The following is a 20243-nucleotide window of genomic DNA, read 5'->3' as shown; positions in this document are numbered from 1 at the left end:
AAAGTGACTTTGCCAGTCATGATGTTCGTTTGAGTTTTCTGTCTACCAATCCTCCACTTCCAATATCCTGTAAAAAAAAATTTGGAAAAGTCATCACTGTCAGTCCGGAATAGAAATCCTGAACAGACAATTCTAGTTTCTCCGGAACATTTTTTCCTCTCTTGTTCCCCAAAATCTGTAAATCCCCGTCCCACACACTCTCCCTTCTCCCTGGGCTTAAACCCATCTCACCATCTGCATCATTTCTTTCCTCCACTCCCAGTTTTCTCCCTCCCTCTCCTCTGATTGGGTTCAGTTCTCCAGCTCCTGTCTGCAGACTGACAATAAAACCAATGGGTCTTACTGGGGGTGTTGGGGCCTCCAGCGGGTGTTTGTGAATCCTCCCCGCCCACCTCCCAGGGTTTCCTTCCTTCCCAGAGATCAGAGTCCTCATTGATTTGAGGCCAAAGTGTAACCTCTTATTTATTGTCCCCCTCCCCCATCCTCTGATGTGAACCATCCTCCAGTGGCTGAGCCAGGATGGGGCCGTTAACCTGGGCCTGTTCCCGGGAGGGAGAAGCCCCGCAGCTGCAAACCAGGGAGCTGACAATGATTCTGAAGGGTTTGCGGATCCACAAAGTGTTTCCAAATCCTCCCAGCCACCGCCTAACGCTGACTCCGCTTCTCCGGGACAAACAAGCGCCAAGGACAGCAATGACACTGCGCATGCTCCACATCACAATGCCCGGGGGCTGATTGACGGCAGCTCCGGGCCAATAGGATGAGGGGGCGGGGCTGGAGGACCGAGCTGGAGCGGCTGGACCTCCAACCAATCGGAGTGAATGAGGGGCGGGACCTGAAGCATGCGCAGTGCGGGTAATGGCGACGGACAGACGGACAGTTTTAACCTGGAAGCGAGATCAATCCGAGGTAGAGGGCGGCGTGCGGGGAATGCTAAATGTGGCGGGTGGGTGGAGAGGCTTCATAAACATGTTGTTCAAACCCAAACCCCGGAAATGAACTTCCCGGTCCCCCCATTTGTACCAAATGGAGCAGCAGCTTGTAGTGTTAGACCCAGGCTGACTGCCGCCTGTGGTAAACCACTGTTAAGCTTATTGCCTGTGTGTGTGTGACATGTCTGGGCATGCCCATGCCAGCCCTGCATGAGACTCCTCCCCCCCCCCCCCCCGTCCAGGTATGAAGGTGACTGCTCCCCACCCTCCTGCCTCAGTTGCTGGACCAGTTCATCAGCATGGGTGTGTGCTCCAAGTCTTTTGCGAATAAAAGCCGATTTGTTCTTGCAAACAAACTAGTCTTTACTTGATTGATAGATAGTGCATCACCGCCATTGAGGCTGCATGTGGGAGGCCGGCAGGGATTGTGATCGGGGAGTGATGTCACAATGGAATGGGTGAGGGTGTGACGTCACAATGGAATGTGTGAGTGTGTGATGTCACAATGGAATGGGTGAGGGTGTGACGTCACAATGGAATGGGTCGGAGTGTGACGTCACAATGGAATGGGTGAAAGTGTGATGTCACAATGGAATGGGTGAGAGTGTGAGGTCACAATGGAATGGGTGAGAGTGTGAGGTCACAATGGAATGGGTGAGGGTTCCAAATTTGCCCGACTTCGGTCATTGCCAAGATTTCCGAGTCCATTATTAAAGCTGAGATCGCAGAGTACTTGGAAGTGCAGGATAAAGTAGGACTGAGTCAGCACGGCTTTGTCAAGGGGAGGTCATGTCTGACAAATCTGTTAGAGTTCTTTGAGGAGCTTTTGATTTGATTTGATTTATTATTGTCGCATGTATTAACATACAGTGAAAAGTATTGTTTCTTGTGCGCTATACAGAGAAAACATAGGGACCTCAGATTGTTGTAAAGAGAGGTTGAAGATGTCTGTGAATACCTCTGCCGGCTGATCCGCACAGGATCTGAATGCACATCCGGGTATCCCATCCGGGCCAGTTGCTTTCTGTGGGTTGACCTTGAAGAAAGCTGCTCTGACATCTGCAATGGAGACCCCAGATACAGGTTCATCCAGGGCTTCCAGGGTGGAGGGCATGCTCTCGCTGACCTCTTGCTCAAAACGAATGCATTGAGCTCATCAGGGAGAGGAGCGTTGGAGCCGGCGATTTTACATATCTTCACCTTGGAGACTGTTATGTCTTGCAGACCTTGCCATAGTCAGCGGGGATTGGTGTGGCTAGCCTGGGACTCTAGCTTGGTCCAGTATTGTCTTTTGGCATCTTTGATGGATCTCCTTAGATCATATCTGGTAACAAAGAAGTTAGATAAAAGAGAACTAGTGGACCTGATTTATTTAGATTTCCAGAAGGCCTTTGACAAGGTGGTGCAGAGGAAACTGTTAAATAAGTTAAGTGCCTATGGTGTTAAGGGTAAGATCCTGGCATGGATAGAGGATTGGCTGGCAGAAGGCAGAGAGTGGGGATAAAGGGGTCTTTCTCAGGATGGCAGCCGGTGACCAGTGGTGTGCCTCAGGGGTCAGTGTTGGGACCGCAACTTTTCACAATATACATTAACGATTTGGAGGAAGGAACTGAAGGCACTGTTGCTAAGTTTGCAGATGATACAAAGATATGTAGAGGGAGAGGTAGTAACGAGGAAGCAGGGGGGCTGCAGAAGGACTTGGACAGGTTAGGAGAGTGGGCAAAGAAGCGGCAGATGGAATACAATGTGGAGAAGTGTGAGGTTATGCACTTTGGAAGGAGGAATGGAGGCACAGACTATTTTCTAAATGGGGAAATGCTGAGGAAATCAGAAACACAAAGGGACCTGGAAGTCATTGTTCAAGATTCTCTTAAAGTTAACGTGCAGGTTCAGTTGGCAGTTAGGAAGGCAAATGCAATGTTAGCATTCATGTCGATAGGCCTGGAATACAAGAGCAGGGATATATTTCTGAGGCTGCGTAAGGCTCTGGTCAGCCCCCATTTGGACTGTTGTGAGCAGTTTTGGTCCCCATATCTAAGGAAGGATGTGCTGGCTTTGGAAAAGGTCCAGAGGAGGTTCACAAGAATGATCCCTGGAATGAAGAGCTTGTTCTATGAGGAACAGTTCAGGACTCTGGATCTGTACTCATCGGAGTTTATAAGGATGAGGGGGGATCTTATTGAAACTTACAGGATACGGCGAGGCCTGGATAGAGTGGACGTGGAGAGAATGTTTCCACTAGTAGGAACAGCTAGAAATAGAGGGCACAACCTCAGGCTAAAGGGACGATCCTCTGAAACAGAGATGAGGAGGAATTTCTTCAGCCAGAGAATGGTGAATCTGTGGAACTCTTTGCTGCAGAAGGCTGTGGAGGCCGGGTCATTGAGTGTCTTTAAGACAGAGATAGATAGGTTCCTGATTAATGAGGGGATCAGGGATTATGGGGAAAAGGCAGGAGAATGGGGATGAGAAAAATATCAGCCAAGATTGAATGGCGGAGCAGACTCGATGGGCCGAGTGGCCTAATTCTGTTACTGTGTCTTATGGTCTAATGAGTTGAGACTGGGGTGGCGTCGGACGATGTCACTGAGGTGGAAATAGGCAGTCTTGATGATGATGTGGCTGGAAGCTCATCCTGGAGTGAAATATTTCACCATGGTTGTGAACAGCCTGGTTCCGGCTCCGACAGGGAGTGGAGTTTGTCGTGGGGACTGAAGACAATGGGTTCAGACTTCCCAGTATTTATATGGAAAACATTTCTGTTCTCTTAGTCCTGGATGTCAGACAAGTCAGGATGGTGTGTGAGTTGGAGGGGAACTTGGAGCTGATGGTGCTAACCACTGTGCCACCGTGCCGCAGAATGCTAAATGGAATGAGAGAGAGAGTGTATGTGTGAGGGGCGTGGGTGGAGATTTAAAGAATGTTCCATAGAAACTACAATTGTCTGTTTTGAATTTCTACCATGTGCTGACAGTGATGATTTTTGTAAACTGCTTTCAGTGGATATTGGAAGGAGAGGTTTTGACTGGAAAAGCACTGAGATTCTCACACCCGTATCAGAGTGTTCCAGTGCACTGATTGTGGAAAGACACAAGGACTCCGACACCATGGAGAAACCATGGAAATGTGGAGACTGTGGGAAGGGATTCAGAGCCCCATCTGGGGTGGAATCTCATCGACGCAGTCACACCGGGGAGAGACCGTTCATATGCTCCACTTGTGGGAAGGGATTCAATCATTCATCGAATCTGCTGAGAGAGAGAGAGAGAGAAAGATTGAGAGAGAAAGAATCCAACCCCTGCAATCACTTGTGAACTTATGGTGTCGCTGCAGGTTGGATGACCGATTGAATCCATTTCCCACACACAGCAGGTGAACGGTCTGTCCCCGGTGTGAACTCGCTGGTGTCTCTGCCATGTGGATGACCTCCTAAACCTCTTTGTGCAGTGAGAGCAGCTAACCAGTCTCTCGTCAGTGTGAATGGGTTGGTGGACCATCAGTTCTCGAGAGCTTTTGAAGCCACTCCCACAGTCAGAGCATTTAAAGGGTCTGTCTTGGGTGTGAGTGACCTTGTGGCTCAACAGGTTGGGCAACTGAGTGAATCCCTTCCCACACACAGAGCAGGTGTACGGTCTCTCTCTGGTGTGAACTCCCTGGTGTGTTTGTAAATGGGATAACTGAGTGAATCCCTTCCCACACACACAGCAGGTGAACGGTCTCTCCCCGGTGTGAATGCGCTGGTCGGTCAGCAGATTGTTTAACCGAGTGAATCCTTTCCCACACACAGAGCAGGTGAATGGTCTGTCCCCAGTGTGAACTCCCTGGTATGTTTGTAAATGGGATAACTGAGTGAATCTCTTCCCACACACAGAGCAGGTGAATGTCTCTCCCCAGTGTGACTGCGCCGATGAGTTTCCAGTGCAGATGGGAACCTGAATCCTTTCCCACAGTCCCCACATTTACACAATTTCTCCATGGTGCGGGTGTCCTTGTGACTCTTCAGGCTTGACAATCAGTTCAGTTACAACATAACATGGGTGCGGTCTCTCTGCTGCAATGTATTTTCAGGCTGTTTAACTGGTTAAAGTTCTTTCCACAGTCACTCAGGTGTGTGCATGTTTCAGTGTGTGTGTCTCGGTGCTTTTCCAGTCACACTGATGTTTAAAATCTCCTGAAGCAGACAGAGCAGAGAAACATTTCCATTCTAGATTCAAAGCTCGATGATATTCAGGTCCCAATGAACTGAGTGACTATGTTAGATTTTGATGTGAGGTTTGGTTTAATATTCGTCTTTAAATCTTCACCTTCTGATATCCTGCAAAAGGAATTTACAAACATCATCACTGTCAGCACAGGATAGAAATTCAGAACAGACAATTCTAATTTCCAATGAACATTCTTTCCTCTCATTCCCCAAAGCTGTGAATCTCCATCCCACACACTCTCCCTCCATTCTCACTCTGCTGTATCTAATATTCACCCTCCCAATTCTCCTGAAGGTGCTGATTGAGGCTGATTGACAGATCCATGCTCACTGCTTCCTGTCCACCACACACAAATCATAAGAAACAGGAGCTGCAGTTGGCCATTCAGCCCATCGACCTGCCTCAACCATTCATTGAGAATTGGCTGATCTACCGCAGCATCATTTCCCACGCTATCCCCCAGATAGAGAGAGAATAGAGCCAATGTTTCGAGTCTGGAGAGAGGAAAGAATGTTCCATAGAAATTAGAATTGTCTGTTCTGAATTTCTATCCTGCACTGACACTGATGACCTCTGCAAACTTGTTTTACAGGAAATTGAAAGAGGAATCACAGACCGAAATCTCAGACGTTGTGTCTAGATCTGACAGAGTCATATTCCTCGGGACCTGAATATCATCGGACTTTAAATCAAGGAGAAATGGTTGTCTGGTCTGGTGACTTGAAAAGATTTCAAACATCAGTGTGACTGGAAAAGTGCCAACACGCTGCAACACTGGAGTGAGTGTGTTCCAGTGCATTGACTCAAGAGCTTGAACCAGTTATACAGCCTGAATAAATATCACACCATTCACAGCGGGGGTGGGGGGACTGTTCTGTGTGTGGACGAGTCTTCAACTGAAGAGAAAGGAAAGAACACCTGCACCATGGAGAAACCATGGAAATGTGGGGACTGTGGGAAGAGATACAGAGCCCCATCAGAGCTGGAAGATCATCGGCGCAGCCACACTGGGGAGAGACCATTTACTTGCTCTCAGTGTGGGGAGGGATTCACTCGGGTATCCCAGCTGCAGAGACACCAGCGAGCTCACACTGGGGAGAGGCCCTTCACCTGCTCTCAGTGTGGGAATGGATTCACTCGGTCATCCAGCCTGCAGGCACACCAGCGAGTTCACACTGGGGAGAGACCGTTCACCTGCTCTCAGTGTGAGAAGGGGTTCAGTCAATTGGCTAACCTGCAGAGACACCAGCGAGTTCACACTGGGGAGAGGCCGTTCACCTGCTCTCAGTGTGAGAAAGGATTCAGTCATTTAGCTAACCTGCAGAGACACCAGCGAGTTCACACAGGGGAGAGACCTTTCACCTGCTTTCAGTGTGGGAAGGGATTCACTGATTTATCCACCCTGCGGAGACACCAGCGAGTTCACACTGGGGAGTGGCCGTTCACCTGCTCTATGTGTGGGAAGGGGTTCAGTCAATTAGCTGAGCTGCAGACGCACCAGCGAGTTCACACTGGGGAGAGACCATTCACCTGCTCTCAGTGTGAGAAGGGGTTCACTGATTTATTCACCCTGCGGAGTCACCAGCGAGTTCACACTGGGGAGTGGCCGTTCACCTGCTCTGAGTGTGAGAAGGGGTTCAGTCAATTATCTAACCTGCAGAGACACCAGCGAGTTCACACTGGGGAGAGATCGTTCACCTGCTCTCATTGTGGGAAGGGATTCACTGATTTATCCACTCTGCGGAGACACCAGCGAGTTCACACTGGGGAGTGGCCTTTCACCTGCTCTATGTGTGGGAAGGGGTTTAGTCAATTAGCTAAGCTGGAGACCCACCAGCGAATTCACACTGGGGAGAGACCGTTCACCTGCTCTCAGTGTGGGAAGGGATTCACTGATTTATTCACCCTGCGGACTCACCAGCGAGTTCACACTGGGGAGAGGCCGTTCACCTGCTCTCAGTGCGGGAAGGGGTTCAGTCAATTATCTAACCTGCAGAAACACCAGCGAGTTCACACTGGGGAGAGACCGTTCACCTGCTCTCAGTGCGGGAAGGGGTTCAGTCAATTATCTAACCTGCAGACGCACCAGCGCCTTCATACTGGGGAGAGACCGTTCACCTGCTCTCAGTGTGGGAAGGGTTTCAGAGTTTCATCCGCCCTGCTGAGACACCAAAATGCTCATGAGTGATTCCAGGGGTTGGATTCTGCTGTTATTGTTTCTGCTCTCAATTACATCCAGGACTGCATTTTGTTCATTCTCACAGTTGGTCAATGGGGAGGGTCGGAGGGTTTCTTTCTGCTGGACTGGCCGGTCTCATGACTTTGCCTCCAGTGGGCTGATGCTCTTTGAGTCTTGTTGCGAATACCTGGTTTCAGATTTCACACGGATCACAGAGTGTTAGGAAGTTCAGAGATATTTAGTCAGCATTTCTGTTTGAAACTCCCCCAGATGCCCATCCAATTTCCTTTGTAATTGTTTATTGTCTCCACTTCCTCCACCCTCGTAGGCAGCAAGTTCCAGGTCATTACCATTCACTGCATCAAAATATTCTTCCTCACATCCCCCATTCCTCTCTGACCCAAAACCATAAATCTGTGTCCCCCTCGTCCTTCTCTCGTCAGCTAATGGGAACAGCTTTTCTTTGTCCATCTTATCTAAACCTGTCAGAATCTTGTCCACCTCTATCAAATCTACCCTCAACCTCCTTGCTCCAAGGGGAACAACCCTAGCCTGACATTGACAATAAAGAACAAACTAACAGAATATGTTAATACCTGAAATCAAATGGGAATGTTTAATTTCTGTTTTAAAGAAATCATGAATATATTGTCCCATACAATAAAGGGATTTGAATAACTCAGCTTGAGTGCAGTTGAATGAAATGTCTCAATCGCGTATCCACCCACAGTCGAGAGGAAGTGTGGAATGTGTAGCTGGAAATCCCTCCCTAACAGCACTGTGGGTGTACTTACACCTTCGGCATTATAGCAGTTCAGGAAGGCAGTGTTGGCGCTGATCGTGGCCGAGGCAGCTACATACAGCCACATATTCTGTTATAACTGAAGGACTGCAGATTAAATGTGCGGCATTATGGGACTGGACTATCTTGACCACATTCCTGTGACTGCTCAGTTTCTGCAATCATGAACCATTAAAGCTGCTTAGCAAGGTCCTGACAGAGGACCTGGTGAGAATATTTACTCAGAATGAGTTAGAATGAAACTTATTCCAGGACCGGCTGGTGTTCAGTGGCTGAGATTCCCGAATCTGTAAAAAGGGGGTCTGACCAGTGGTAGGTAGTCCGGTAAGAAGCGTTCTCATGCATTATTTAAATTATTTTATCATGAATTTGTGATCAGAACTGTGAGGGACTTGTAACCCAATAGTTGTTGAATTGACGGTAAACTCCAAGTAGCACTGGACTGAAAAGGGGGTCTGACCAAGAAGTGAAGTGATCTCAAGGCATTGTTTAAATTACATCATCATTGGCCAACTTCCCCTTTGTGATGTCACAATGGAGTCCTGCCTGAATCAGCCAATAGGAATCACTGCTCCGCGGTGACGTCTCTGGGTTCCAGTGCTCAGGCCCGGGCGCGCGGACCCGGGAGCCCCGCCCCCACCCATTGTTCCCCTCCCCCTCCACCACATCGAGCCAAGGTTTCCAGGCAACCGGCTGGCGGCTCCAGCCAGAGCGAGAAGCCGCTCGGTGATCTCCCCCTCCCCCCGGCCCAGGACTGCGCAGGTCCAAGGGAGAAGGAAGCTGTGAATTGCAGGGCAGATCCCACCCCCTGACCTTCTGAGGTGTTGATTAATGGGAAGAGTTGGAGGACTGGAAGGACTCTGGTCCTCCAGCTGATCAGAGCGCGGGCTTTGCGTGAATGAAGATTGAGCTTCAGACAGACTGAAACTTCCTCCTGTCTCCAACATCAGAGAGGTTGTTTCTGCAGTGAAGTGGTTGTCACGTTTGCCTGACACGCGAAAGGTCCCCGGGTCAGAACCGGGCAGAAATGTTAATTTGTTAATTCCAGCATCTGAAAGTGGGAAGGGGGAGGAAGGTGAGCTGTTGCCTGCCTGCCTGCTGTCGTCTGGCCTGCCTGCCTGTCGTCTGCCTGCCTGCCTGTCGTCTGGCCTGCCTGTCGTCTGGCCTGCCTGCCTGCCGTCTGGCCTACCTGCCTGCTGTCCGTCCGTCCATTGGAGGGTGCTCTCTCCCTGGAGGGAGAGAGGACACGGAGTGACTTTCTTTTTTCTTTCCATCTATGGGAGGGAGGACTGCACGTTTCAACATCGAGGGACTGAGTGGTTGGGCTGGTGCCCTCATCATCAGAAGGTCGGTGCCTGAAAGGAAGGGGGGGTGAAGTAAATTCAGACTGTTTTTTCCATCTGCAGTGGGGGGGGGGGTTGCTGAAGACACCCCGGACTTGAACTGTTTGCGCCCGAAAGGGCTGGAGGAGTAAAGTCCCCCACCCACTGCTGCTGCCCCCAACACCGGCACCCCCTCCCCTCTTTCCCCCTGACTGGGGTACCGGCCCCCCTCCGTGCCTTGTCCCTCGTCCTCCCTCCTGCTCCTCCGACCTCCTCTCTCGCTCCGGGGAGCGGGCGGTCCACCTCGCCCTGGAGAGGGGGCTCACGGTGGGCGGGACGTTCCTGGTGGTGGACCCTTTGGAGGCCACCACTCATAAGATCATCATCTCGAACGTCCCGCCCTTTCTACCCGGTGAGCTCCTCCTCCCCCACCTCCATCCACTGGGGGAGGTCAGGTCCGGGGTGCAGCCGATCCCGCTTGACCTTTGGGACCCCTCCCTCCGCCATGTCTACTCCTTTTTGTCCATTTCTCCATTTGTCTGCCTGACCCGGGAGGAGGTCCTGGAGGGAGGGTTTAGTATCCGTTCCACCCAGCCGATTACAACCCGGAGTTCTTTTTCAGTATGTCGGGGAACTGGGGCAACACCCCAATGTTCGTGTCCCCGTGCGGTGGTGGCGAGGAAATGGTCCACTCGTCCTCTCCGTCCCGGCCTTGGACGCTGGACATCCCTGACCTTAATCCGGAGGTTGTACCGGACCTGGGGGGTGTCCAAGCGTCTGGGGCGGAGCGGGGGACTGAGTTGCCGCTGCACGCGGGCCTGCAAACCGGGGAAGGTGAGCCCGGGGGGAACCCCTCCTCCGCTGATCCTGGGGGTGGGATCGGGGAGGGGTTGGGGCGAGTTGGTGGCTCCGTGCCGCCCGCCGTACGTCCTGCGGCGGGGGACTCGGAGTCGAGGGGCGACCGCCCTGAGGAGGTCAGCGGCTCGGTGGTGGGTACGGGGGCACTTTTGGAGTCTGCCCAGAGCGAGGCGGGGTCTCCCTCGTGCCTCCCACCGCGTCGTCCCTCGTGCGGATTCACTGTCTGGAACACGGTCGCCTCGCGACGCTGCTCCCCAACCCCCACCCCACCCTCACCCCCCCACCCCACCCCCCCCAACCCCTCCACCCCTCCCCACGCCCCCACCCCCCCACCCACCCCCAAACCCCTCCCCACCTCCCCCCCCCCCCCCCCCCCCCCCCCCACAACCGTAGGATTCACTGGTTCACAGGCTCCGAAGACTGCCCTTTCTGCGGCCTTGTGGAGTCCGTGGACCATGTCTATGTTGAGTGTCTTAGGCTGCACTCCCTTTTTGTTTTCCTAAAGAACCTTTTAATGATGTTTTGTTTGCACTTCAGCCCCTCGCTCCTGATCTACGGACACCCGGTGCGGAGAGGGGAGGGTCGGGATGGCGACCTCCTCGTGAACCTGCTCCTGGGCCTGGCGAAACGCGCCATTTACCAATCCAGGCAGCGGGTGATCGAGGGGGCCGTCCATCCTGACTGTCTTCCCCTCTACCGCGGCTACGTTCGCGGCCAGGTGTCCCTGGAGAGGGAGCATGCGGTGTCCACGGGCGAGGTTGAAGCCTTCCACGCCCATTGGGCACCACAGGGTTTGGGGTGCATTATCGACCCTGATAATCACATTTTAATTTGATGTCTTTAAGTTTCCTTTGAACTTTGATTTCTGTTCGGGCTGTTCCCCCTCCTTTTGGGGAGCTGCCCCTTTTACTTTGTCCTGACTTAATTTGACTTTGTTTATTTGGTTTGACCTAAAAAGAGGCCAACATCTGTGAGTAAAAGACTTTCTTTTCTCTCCCTTTCCATTTCTTTTCTCATTCTGGGGGAAATTGGGGACTTGCAGCAACTGAAGGGAAAGGAAGTGAATCCAGGGAGGCTGCAGACTCTGGAAAGGTTGGCCCAGGTCTGTCTGTCTCTCTTTTTAGAAGACGTTGACATCCTTTGCTCCCTCAGCTTGACTCATTTATTTGTCTGGATGAAGCATGGTCTCTTTGCTAATGTTCACAATTAAAGGGATATTTTCCCCAGGAGATGGCTGACATTTAAGGGCACAGTAAATTAATATTGTGCACATTCATGACCTAGACACGGCAGACTTATGATCAATAGAATCATAGAATCCTACAGTGCAGAAGGAGGCCATTCGGCCCATCGAATCTGCACTGACCACAATTTCATGGAGATTTACAGCATGGAAACAGGCCCTTTGGCCCAACTTGTAAATGCCACCCTTTTTTTTAAAACCCCTAAGCTTGTCCCAATTGCCTGCATTTGGCCCACATCCCTCTATACCCATCGTATCCATGTTCCAATCTAAGTGCTTTTTAAAAGACAGAATTGTACCCGCCTCTACTACTACCTCTCGCAGCTTATTCCAGACACTCATTATCCTCTGTGTGAAAAAATTGCCCCTCTGGACACTTTTGTACCACTCCCCTCTCACCTTAAACCTATGCCCTCCAGTTTTAGACTTCCCTACCTTTGGGAAAAGATATTGACTATCCAGCTGAGCGATGCCCCTCATTATTTTATAGACTTCTATAAGATCACCCCTCAGCCTTCTATGCTCGAGAGAAAAAAGTCCCAGTCTATCCAGCCTTTCCTTATAACTCAAACCATCAAGTCTGGGTAGCATCCCTGTAAATCTTTTCTGCACTATTTCTAGTTTAATAGTATCTTTTCTATAATAGGATGACCAGAACTGTACACAGTATTCCAAATGTGACCTTACCAATGTCTTGTACAACTTCAACAAGACGTCCAACTTCCTGTATTCAATGTTCTGACCGACGAAACCAAGTATGCCGAATGCCTTCTTCACCACTGTCCATCTTGTGACCTCACTTTCAAGGAGCTATGAACATGTACCTCTAGATCTCTTTGTTCTGTAACTCTCCTCAACGCCCTACCATTAACTGAGTAAGTGCTGCCCTGATTCATAGAACATAGAACATTACAGCGCAGTACAGGCCCTTCGGCCCTCGATGTTGCGCCGACCAGTGAAACCAATCTAAAGCCCATCTAATCTACACTATTCTAATATCATCCATATGTTTATCCAATGACCATTTAAATGTCCTTAATGTTGGCAAGTCCACTCCTGCTGCAGACAGGGCATTCCACGTCCTTACTACTCTCTGAGTGAAGAACCTACCTCTGACATCTGTCCTATATCTATCACCCCTCAATTTAAAGCTATGTCCCCTCGTGCTAGCTATCACCATCCGAGGAAAAAGGCTCTCACTATCCACCCTATCTAATCCTCTGATCATCTTGTACGCCTCTATTAAGTCACCTCTTAACCTTCTTCTCTCTAACGAAAACAACCTCAAGTCTCTCAGCCTTTCCTCATAAAACCTTCCCACCATACCAGGCAACATCCTAGTAAATCTCCTCTGCACCCTTTCCAATGCCTCCACATCCTTCCTATAATGCAACATAGACGGGGAAACAAAATGATCAATGATTCTCTCTACCCCAGTTCCACAGTGAGTGGGACAGGGACAAGCAGCAGGATCTTACCACGCACTCTCCAATCACCCATCCGCTGCCAGCAGAAAGCGGCAACTGCAGCTTCAATCAGCGGCTTACTGCCCATCCCTGGGACACAGGATACTCCAAACGGTGTGAAACATAACAATGCACCGACCAAACGCTCATCAAAAAGTTGATCGATTATCGCGCGCTCACTGAATATTCAAACAGCATTTACACAATACCCGAGTAAGTCACTAACAATATTTATACCAACTTTCCAAAACTTTTCAGTCATAAATTCGTTAATTTGACTGAAAAGCTGAGTGTTGTGAATCTGGAAATGAGCACTGTGGGATTTCTGTTACCCAGTGAATTGTTTTCCATTGTTTGTCCGTCAGATTTGCAATTCCATTTGTGTTGTACAGTGAAGAGAATCTCATTTCAAAATGATGAGAAAACCAGGAAAATATTAAATACTGGAAGAAATCCTGAGGGAAATGGATCACAATGTTGGGAAGGCGGTGCAGCTGTGAATTATGTTATTTGTGATTGAGTGGAAAGTATTATATCCTGCGGGATTCTGCGGGATCAACATAACCAAAGAGACTTATATAGAATTGTAAACGCTGCGGTCATGCTGTAGTTCTGGAACAGGTTTTGCAGAAATAGAATTTGGGTCATTGGCACCCTGGTTTAGAATATCTTTAGCAGCTGTTTTGTCAGTCTCTGTGGCGCAATTAGTCAGCGCGTTCAGCTGTTAACTGAAAAGTTGGTAGTTTCAGACCACAGCAAGAGTTTTAACAACACCAGGTTAAAGTCCAACAGGTTTATTTGGTAGCAAATACCATTAGCTTTCGGAGCGCTGCTCCTTCGTCAGATGGAGTGGAAATGTGCTCTCAAGCTAATGGTATTTGCTACCAAATAAACCTGTTGGACTTTAACCTGGTGTTGTTAAAACTCTTGCTGTGTTCACCCCAGTCCAACGCCGGCATCTCCACATCAGTTTAAGACCACCCAGAGACGTAGTTTTCACTGTTTTGACCCCATCAGCATTCATAGGCAAACGGTTGCGGGTTGGCAATGGGCCCGGAGGTGTCATTAAATATATAAGAACAAAAGACCAAAGAAAATTACAGCTCAGGAACAGGCCCTTCGGCCCTCCAAGCCTGCATCAACCATGCTGCCCGATTGAACTAAAACCCCCGACCCTTCCGGGGACCACATCCCCCTATTCCCATCCTATTCATGTAGTTGTCCAGACGCCCCTTAAAACTCACCATCGTATCTGCTTCCACTGCATCTCCCGATGAGTTCCAGGCACCCACCACTGTCTGTGTAAAAAACATGTCTCGTACATCTATATATCCATCAAGTGTTACTGGTTGGAATGTTATCCGGTGTTATCAACATTCTTTAATGCACATTGATTTCAAACAAATTACACGTAATTTAAATTTGCTTCCATTATCCCATTAAACTTAACAATTAGAATCAAAACATTATTTAAGTTTATTCATTTATTATTCATTATTAGTTTCACAAATAGCCTTACATTAACACTGCAATGAAGTTACTGCAAAAGTCTTAGATTCCACAGCCAGGGAAAATAATGTCTTCCCCTATCAAATTCATAGAATGATAGATTCCCTGCAGCACAGAAGGAGGCCATTCGGTACACCGAGCCTGCACCGACAACAATCCCACATCCGTCAAATCCCTGCAACACCACGTATTTAACCTGCTATCCCCTCTGACACTGAGGGGCATTTTAGCATGGCCAATCACCGAATCCACACATCTTTGGACTGTGGGTGGAAAGCGGAACAACTGAAAGGAAAGCTGCGCAGACACAGGGCGAACGTGCAAACTCCACACAGAGAGTCACCTGAGGCCAGAAATGTACCGGGGTCCCTGACGCTGTGAGGCAGCATTGCTAAACCCCGACCAACAGTAGCAATACTTCAAAAACTTCAAAACTTAACTCCGTGTTGAAGCCTGGAAGGAGAGTGTGACAGTGGGTAATTGGCAGTGTGCACATTCCTGTAATCAGTTTCTGGGAGGATCAGGAAGATGAGATATCTGGATCTCTTTATACTGTCATCTCTAAACTCCATCTCCTCTCAGTACCGTGTGTCTTACATTCCCTGCCCCTGCTTTCCAGGTATAGCTCGGGCTCACTACTTGTCTCTGTCTGCATTAAGCAGCTAATTGACCCTGGGAGCTGGACGGTCAGAGGAAGCTGGAAAACTGAAACAGGAAGAGAAGCGGCATGATAGTGTTTCGTAAATGACTTGTATCACTTGCTCTCTGTGATGAATGCCTGCCGTGTGTTACCTTGTAAGTTTCACAGGAGCCACAGTGATGGAGTTGGTGGGTTTTGGAAATTGAAAGTGTCACATGGCAGCTTGCGGGACTATTTCACCTCACTGTCGATTTCATGTTCCAACTAACAGAATTCGCTGTTTTCATTTGCTGAAGCAGTCACTTGTGTTCGAACTAAACATTAAACTTTGAAGGAGAAACATGCTCTGGTGAATATATGTCCAACATAAAATAAAAGGCAGGTGGTCCATGTATAAATTAGTGTTTTAAAGAATTCGCATTAACTTCCCTGATGGTCGAGTGGTTAGGATTCGGCGCTCTCAGTACCGCGGCCCGGGTTCGATTCCCCGTCAGGGGATGTCGATTTATTGCTATACCCTGAACAACAATCCCGCGTTACTTCCGGGTCAGCACCAGTTTATCGCAATTAGTATAAGGGAGATTTCCTCCTTTGTGTCTGAATTGGAAATGTCACATGTCAAGAATGTTTAAAAAGCGATGGGCTGGAAAGCGCTGACGATGGAGATGGTGATGCGGGGTCAAATTTGGCTGACAATGGGGTGGATTTCATTGTTTCCACTGACACAAAGATCTTGCAGATCAGGGTCCAAATCTCGGGCTCAGTGACAAGAAAACCTTTAACTGAATTAAACAGCAAACTTTCTGACCTCCAGTGAAATGGAGGCAGTTTTCACTCAGAAACCAGTAACGGTGAGATTAACAGCGCGGGATGGAGAAGGACTCAGTTTGAGTGGTGAGACTGCGGGTGGAATGGCGAGCTGGAGTTCAACCAGAAATGCAGCAAAGTTTAAAAACAATCGCGCTCAACGTGGAGCTGGAACCCACGGTCCATTAACGGTGATAAATTCATGTTGTTCAGCAGAATTACCACAACATAATTTAATCACAGGTTGATACTAACACTGCCCTTTGGATGCAGTGGGCTGCAGTAAAGTTGAATGCAGTAGAAAGGAGGACACGTTGGGACAGTTGTTCGAACTGATGCCTCACAGCGCCAGTGACTAAGGTTCAATTTCTCGGGTTACTGTATATGCGGAGTTTTCACGTTCTCCCCCTGTCTGCGTGGGTTTCCTCCTGGTGATCCGCTTTCCTTTTCAAAGATGTGTGGGTTAGGTTGATTGTCATGATGTGGAGATGCCGGCGTTGGACTGGGGTAAACATTGTAAGGGGTTTAACAACACCAGGTTAAAGTCCAACAGGTTTATTTGGTAGCAAAAGCCACAAGATTTCGGAGCCATAAGCTCCTTCTTCAGGTGAGTGGGAATTCTGTTCACAAACAGGGCATATAAAGACACAAACTCTATTTACAGAATAATGGTTGGAATGCGAATACTTACAGCTAATCAAGTCTTAAAGGTACAAACAATGTGAGTGGAGAGAGCATTAAGACAGGTTAAAGAGATGTCCAGATAGGACAGCCAGTGAAATTCTGCAAGTCCAGGCAAGCTGTGGGGATTACAGATAGTGTGACATGAACCCAATATCCCGGTTGAGGCCGTCCTCATGTGTGCGGAACTTGGCTATCAGTAAAGAGATTAAAAGGGAAGGTCTGTGATAGAGAGTATAACAGGATGGATTAACTGAAACAAGGAATGATGGACAAGGGCAACATTGGCTGGTTCTCATTATTTTTAAACTTTGTTGCTTTCCTGGGTGAACTCCAGCTCTCCATTCCTCCGGCAGCGTCACCAATCAAACTGAGTCTTTCTCTATCCCACTTTGTTAATCTCACAGTTACTGCTTTCTGAATGAAGACTGCTTGGAATCAGTCTAAGTCAAATAGATTACTGCTAAATTCAGTGAGAAGTTTCTTGTCATTCAGCACGATATTTTTATCCAGAAATGAGTGATATTTCTGTCAGTGCAAATGGTTAACTCTGACCCATTACCACCCAGATTTTACCTTGTATCAACATCTCCATCGTCAGCGCTTTGCAGGCTATCACTGCCTTTCACTATCAGTATTTGTTCTCGACCTGACCTGTTGCCCACATGACATTTCCAACTCGGAAGCAAAAATACAAATCTCACTCCACTGTTTCTGGCTGAGCTGCTTTCGAGCAGAAAGTATTGCAGGTTTGTTTATCAAAGCATTTAAACCTTTATATATCGAAGCCAGTCTGCGACCCTGAAAGGGCTGAACCCTAACCACTGGATCACCAGGATCTCATCTTCTTGATTCTCCCAAATACTTACGACAGGAATGTGCACAGTGCCAATTATCGACATTCATACACTCCTCCCTGTCTCTTAAGACATTAAATTGTTCATATTTTCACACTGGCTTCCAGTGTGAAGAAAGCAGAGCTGTGATATGCTGATGTTCGAACATAGAACATAGAACAGTACAGCACAGAACAGGTCCTTCGGCCCACGATGTTGTGCCGAGCTTTGTCTGAAACCCAGATCAAGCTATTTCCTCCCTATCATCCCGAAGTACTCCATGTGCCTATCCAATAGCTTCTTAAATGTTCCTAAAGTTTCTGACTCCACTATCCCTGCAGGCAGTCTATTCCACACCCCAACCACTCTCTGAGTAAAAAAACTACCTCGGACATCCTTCCTATATCTCCCACCATGAACCCTATAGTTATGCTCCCTAGTTACCACTCCATTCACCCGAGGAAATAGTCTTTGAACGTTCACTCTATCTATCCCCCTCATCATCTTATAAACCTCTATCAAGTCTCCTCTCAACCTCCTCCGCTCCAAAGAGAAAAGCCCAAGTTCCCTCAACCTTTCCTCATAAGACCTACCCTCCAAACCAGGCAGCATCCTGGTAAATCTCCTCTGCACTCTTTCCAGTGTCTCCACATCCTTCTTATAGTGAGGTGACCATGTTGTTCAGCATTTTTAACACAACAGGTTTATAAAAGTTCGATGCTAACATTGCTCTTTAAACGTGGTGAGCGACAGTGAAATATAATGCAGTTGAAGGTAGCTTACTCATTTTTGCGGAAGGAATCAGCAAGGGCAATGTAAATATGAATTGCTGTGGGTAATTGACGGAATTGTGCAATGGGACTGATATTTCGCCCTGCTTTTCAAATTGGCACAGGTACTGAGCGACCATTTTCAGATTATTCCCACGTGCTGGGTTCCGTGGTGTAATGGTGAGCACTCTGGGCTTTGAATCCAGCGATCCGAGTTCAAATCTCGGCGGAACCTTGCTTTAATTTGCAGATGATGGATATACTAAAGGACGTTTAATTTTCTCACCAAGTCCAAATCGAGAGGACAATTTGTCAGCCACTTCAGCTGCTGTTACAATGCACGTTGCTGAACCTCTGGCGCCAGATGCCTGCAACATCAGTGCTTTTCATCTTTTCGCTACTCTTTCACTCCTCTGTTGAAAGATAGAAGCAGTTGGTGTCGCACAATAACAATTCGATTGGAGTCTGGCAATTATTGAGCAAAATGTGAGTGTGTGCGTGTGAGTGCGTGAGAGAGAGAGAGTCGGTGCGTGTGTGTGTTCTGGAGAAAAGACTGCTGTCGATTCCATGGTGTAATGGTTCGCACTCTGGTCTCTCGCCTCCGAATTCTGGTTTAAATTGGGACGGATGAGTGAATGAGTGACACATGTAGGTGGACCCCCTGCCCACTGTGGTGACTCTGCTTCTCAGCCCTTTGTGTTCTTGAGCAATCGTTCTCTGGAGCTGATGCAATGGCGCCAGGAGAGTCATTCGCTGCATCGTCTGCAATGTGATTGCGGTGGAATTTGCTGAAATTTCCTCCGTGTTTAGTTTTCCACTTTCTGAGAATTAAAAATGAAATGCGCTTCAGCAAACTCATCATCGTCTTTAGCAAATTAGAACAAACTTTCACCGAGTTCTGAACTCCGCTTAATTCATTCGGAGTCCAGAGTGCCCACCATCACACCACAGAAACAGGAACAGAGCCACCTGATGCAAATAGTTACTCAAAGCATGTGACCTTTTTCATTCAATGTGGCAGCAACAGCAAGTGGGTCAAATGCTTTCAGTGACCATTTGCAGCCGGCTGCTATGTTGTCTGTCCTCTGGTCTAATGGTGACCACTCTGAATCCAGCGAACCGAGTTTAAATTTAGGCGGACCCTTGCTCTTCTTTGCCATTGTTGAGGATTGATTTGTCGATGGATCTTTTATTTCAGTTCCTCATAAAGCAGGAATCGGGAGGACAATTTGTCAGCCAGTTCAACTTCCATTACATTGCACAATGCTGAGCCTCCGGCGATAGGTGCCGACATCAGCAATGTTTCTTTTCATCTTTCGCTACTCTAAATCATCTGCTGAAAGAAAGAAGCGGTTGGTGTCACACAACAGCAACCATTCGACTGGAGACTGGCAATTATTGAGCAAGTGTGTGCGTGTGTGTGTGTGTGTTTTGGGAGCAAGGTCTGGTGTCATAGGTCAGAGTGCTGTCGTTTCCTTGTGTAACGCTGAGCAATCTGGACTCTCGCCCTCCGACTTCTTGTTTAAATTGGGACAGATGAGTGAGTGAATGACACCCGGAGGTGGACCCCCTGCAAAATATATTTTGAATTAGTAACATCTTTTGGAATGATTGACCCTCATTTTGTTTCATTTTATGTCAAATAGGGTGACACATTCTTGTATCTTATTTTTTAAAACCTCAGCCCTTTAACTATTTAAGCAGGTAAAATTCAGTCCAAGAAAACTAATCCACATTGAACTAGAAAAATAAACATTGAAGTTACTGCAAATCCCACCTCAAAACAGAAAATATTGGAAACACTCAGCAGGTCAAACGTCGTCTTTGGAGAGGGAAACAGAGTGAATGTTTCGGGTCGCTGACATTATATCGAAAATGGAAGACATTAGAGATTTAATTGTTTACAAGCAACTGCAGAGTGAAGGACAAAATGAGGGCAAGAACTCTTTTTATGACCTTGTGACAGGATGTAAGGTTGGAGTGACTGAATGGC

At 48.2% G+C, this 20243-nt stretch overlaps 1 protein-coding gene and 1 non-coding gene across 2 annotated transcripts; both read left to right on the top strand.

Annotated features, from left to right (window-relative positions):
• Window positions 1–6062: 6062 nt before the first annotated feature.
• LOC144483324 (uncharacterized) lies at window positions 6063–7325 on the top strand. Its single transcript, XM_078202040.1, has one exon. It carries the CDS (start codon window positions 6063–6065, stop codon window positions 7323–7325), a length of 1263 nt encoding a protein of 420 aa, XP_078058166.1.
• An 11088-nt stretch (window positions 7326–18413) lies between these two features.
• Window positions 18414–18485, top strand: trnaq-uug (transfer RNA glutamine (anticodon UUG)). The gene has a single exon. It is a non-coding gene; the product is annotated as a tRNA-Gln (tRNA).
• The last annotated feature ends 1758 nt before the right edge of the window (window positions 18486–20243 follow it).

Source organism: Mustelus asterias, unplaced genomic scaffold (assembly GCF_964213995.1).
Source record: "Mustelus asterias unplaced genomic scaffold, sMusAst1.hap1.1 HAP1_SCAFFOLD_63, whole genome shotgun sequence".
In the NCBI taxonomy this organism is placed as follows: Eukaryota; Metazoa; Chordata; class Chondrichthyes; order Carcharhiniformes; family Triakidae; genus Mustelus; species Mustelus asterias.
Note: the sequence above shows the minus strand (reverse complement) of the source record. Positions and strands in the feature narration are given on the sequence as shown.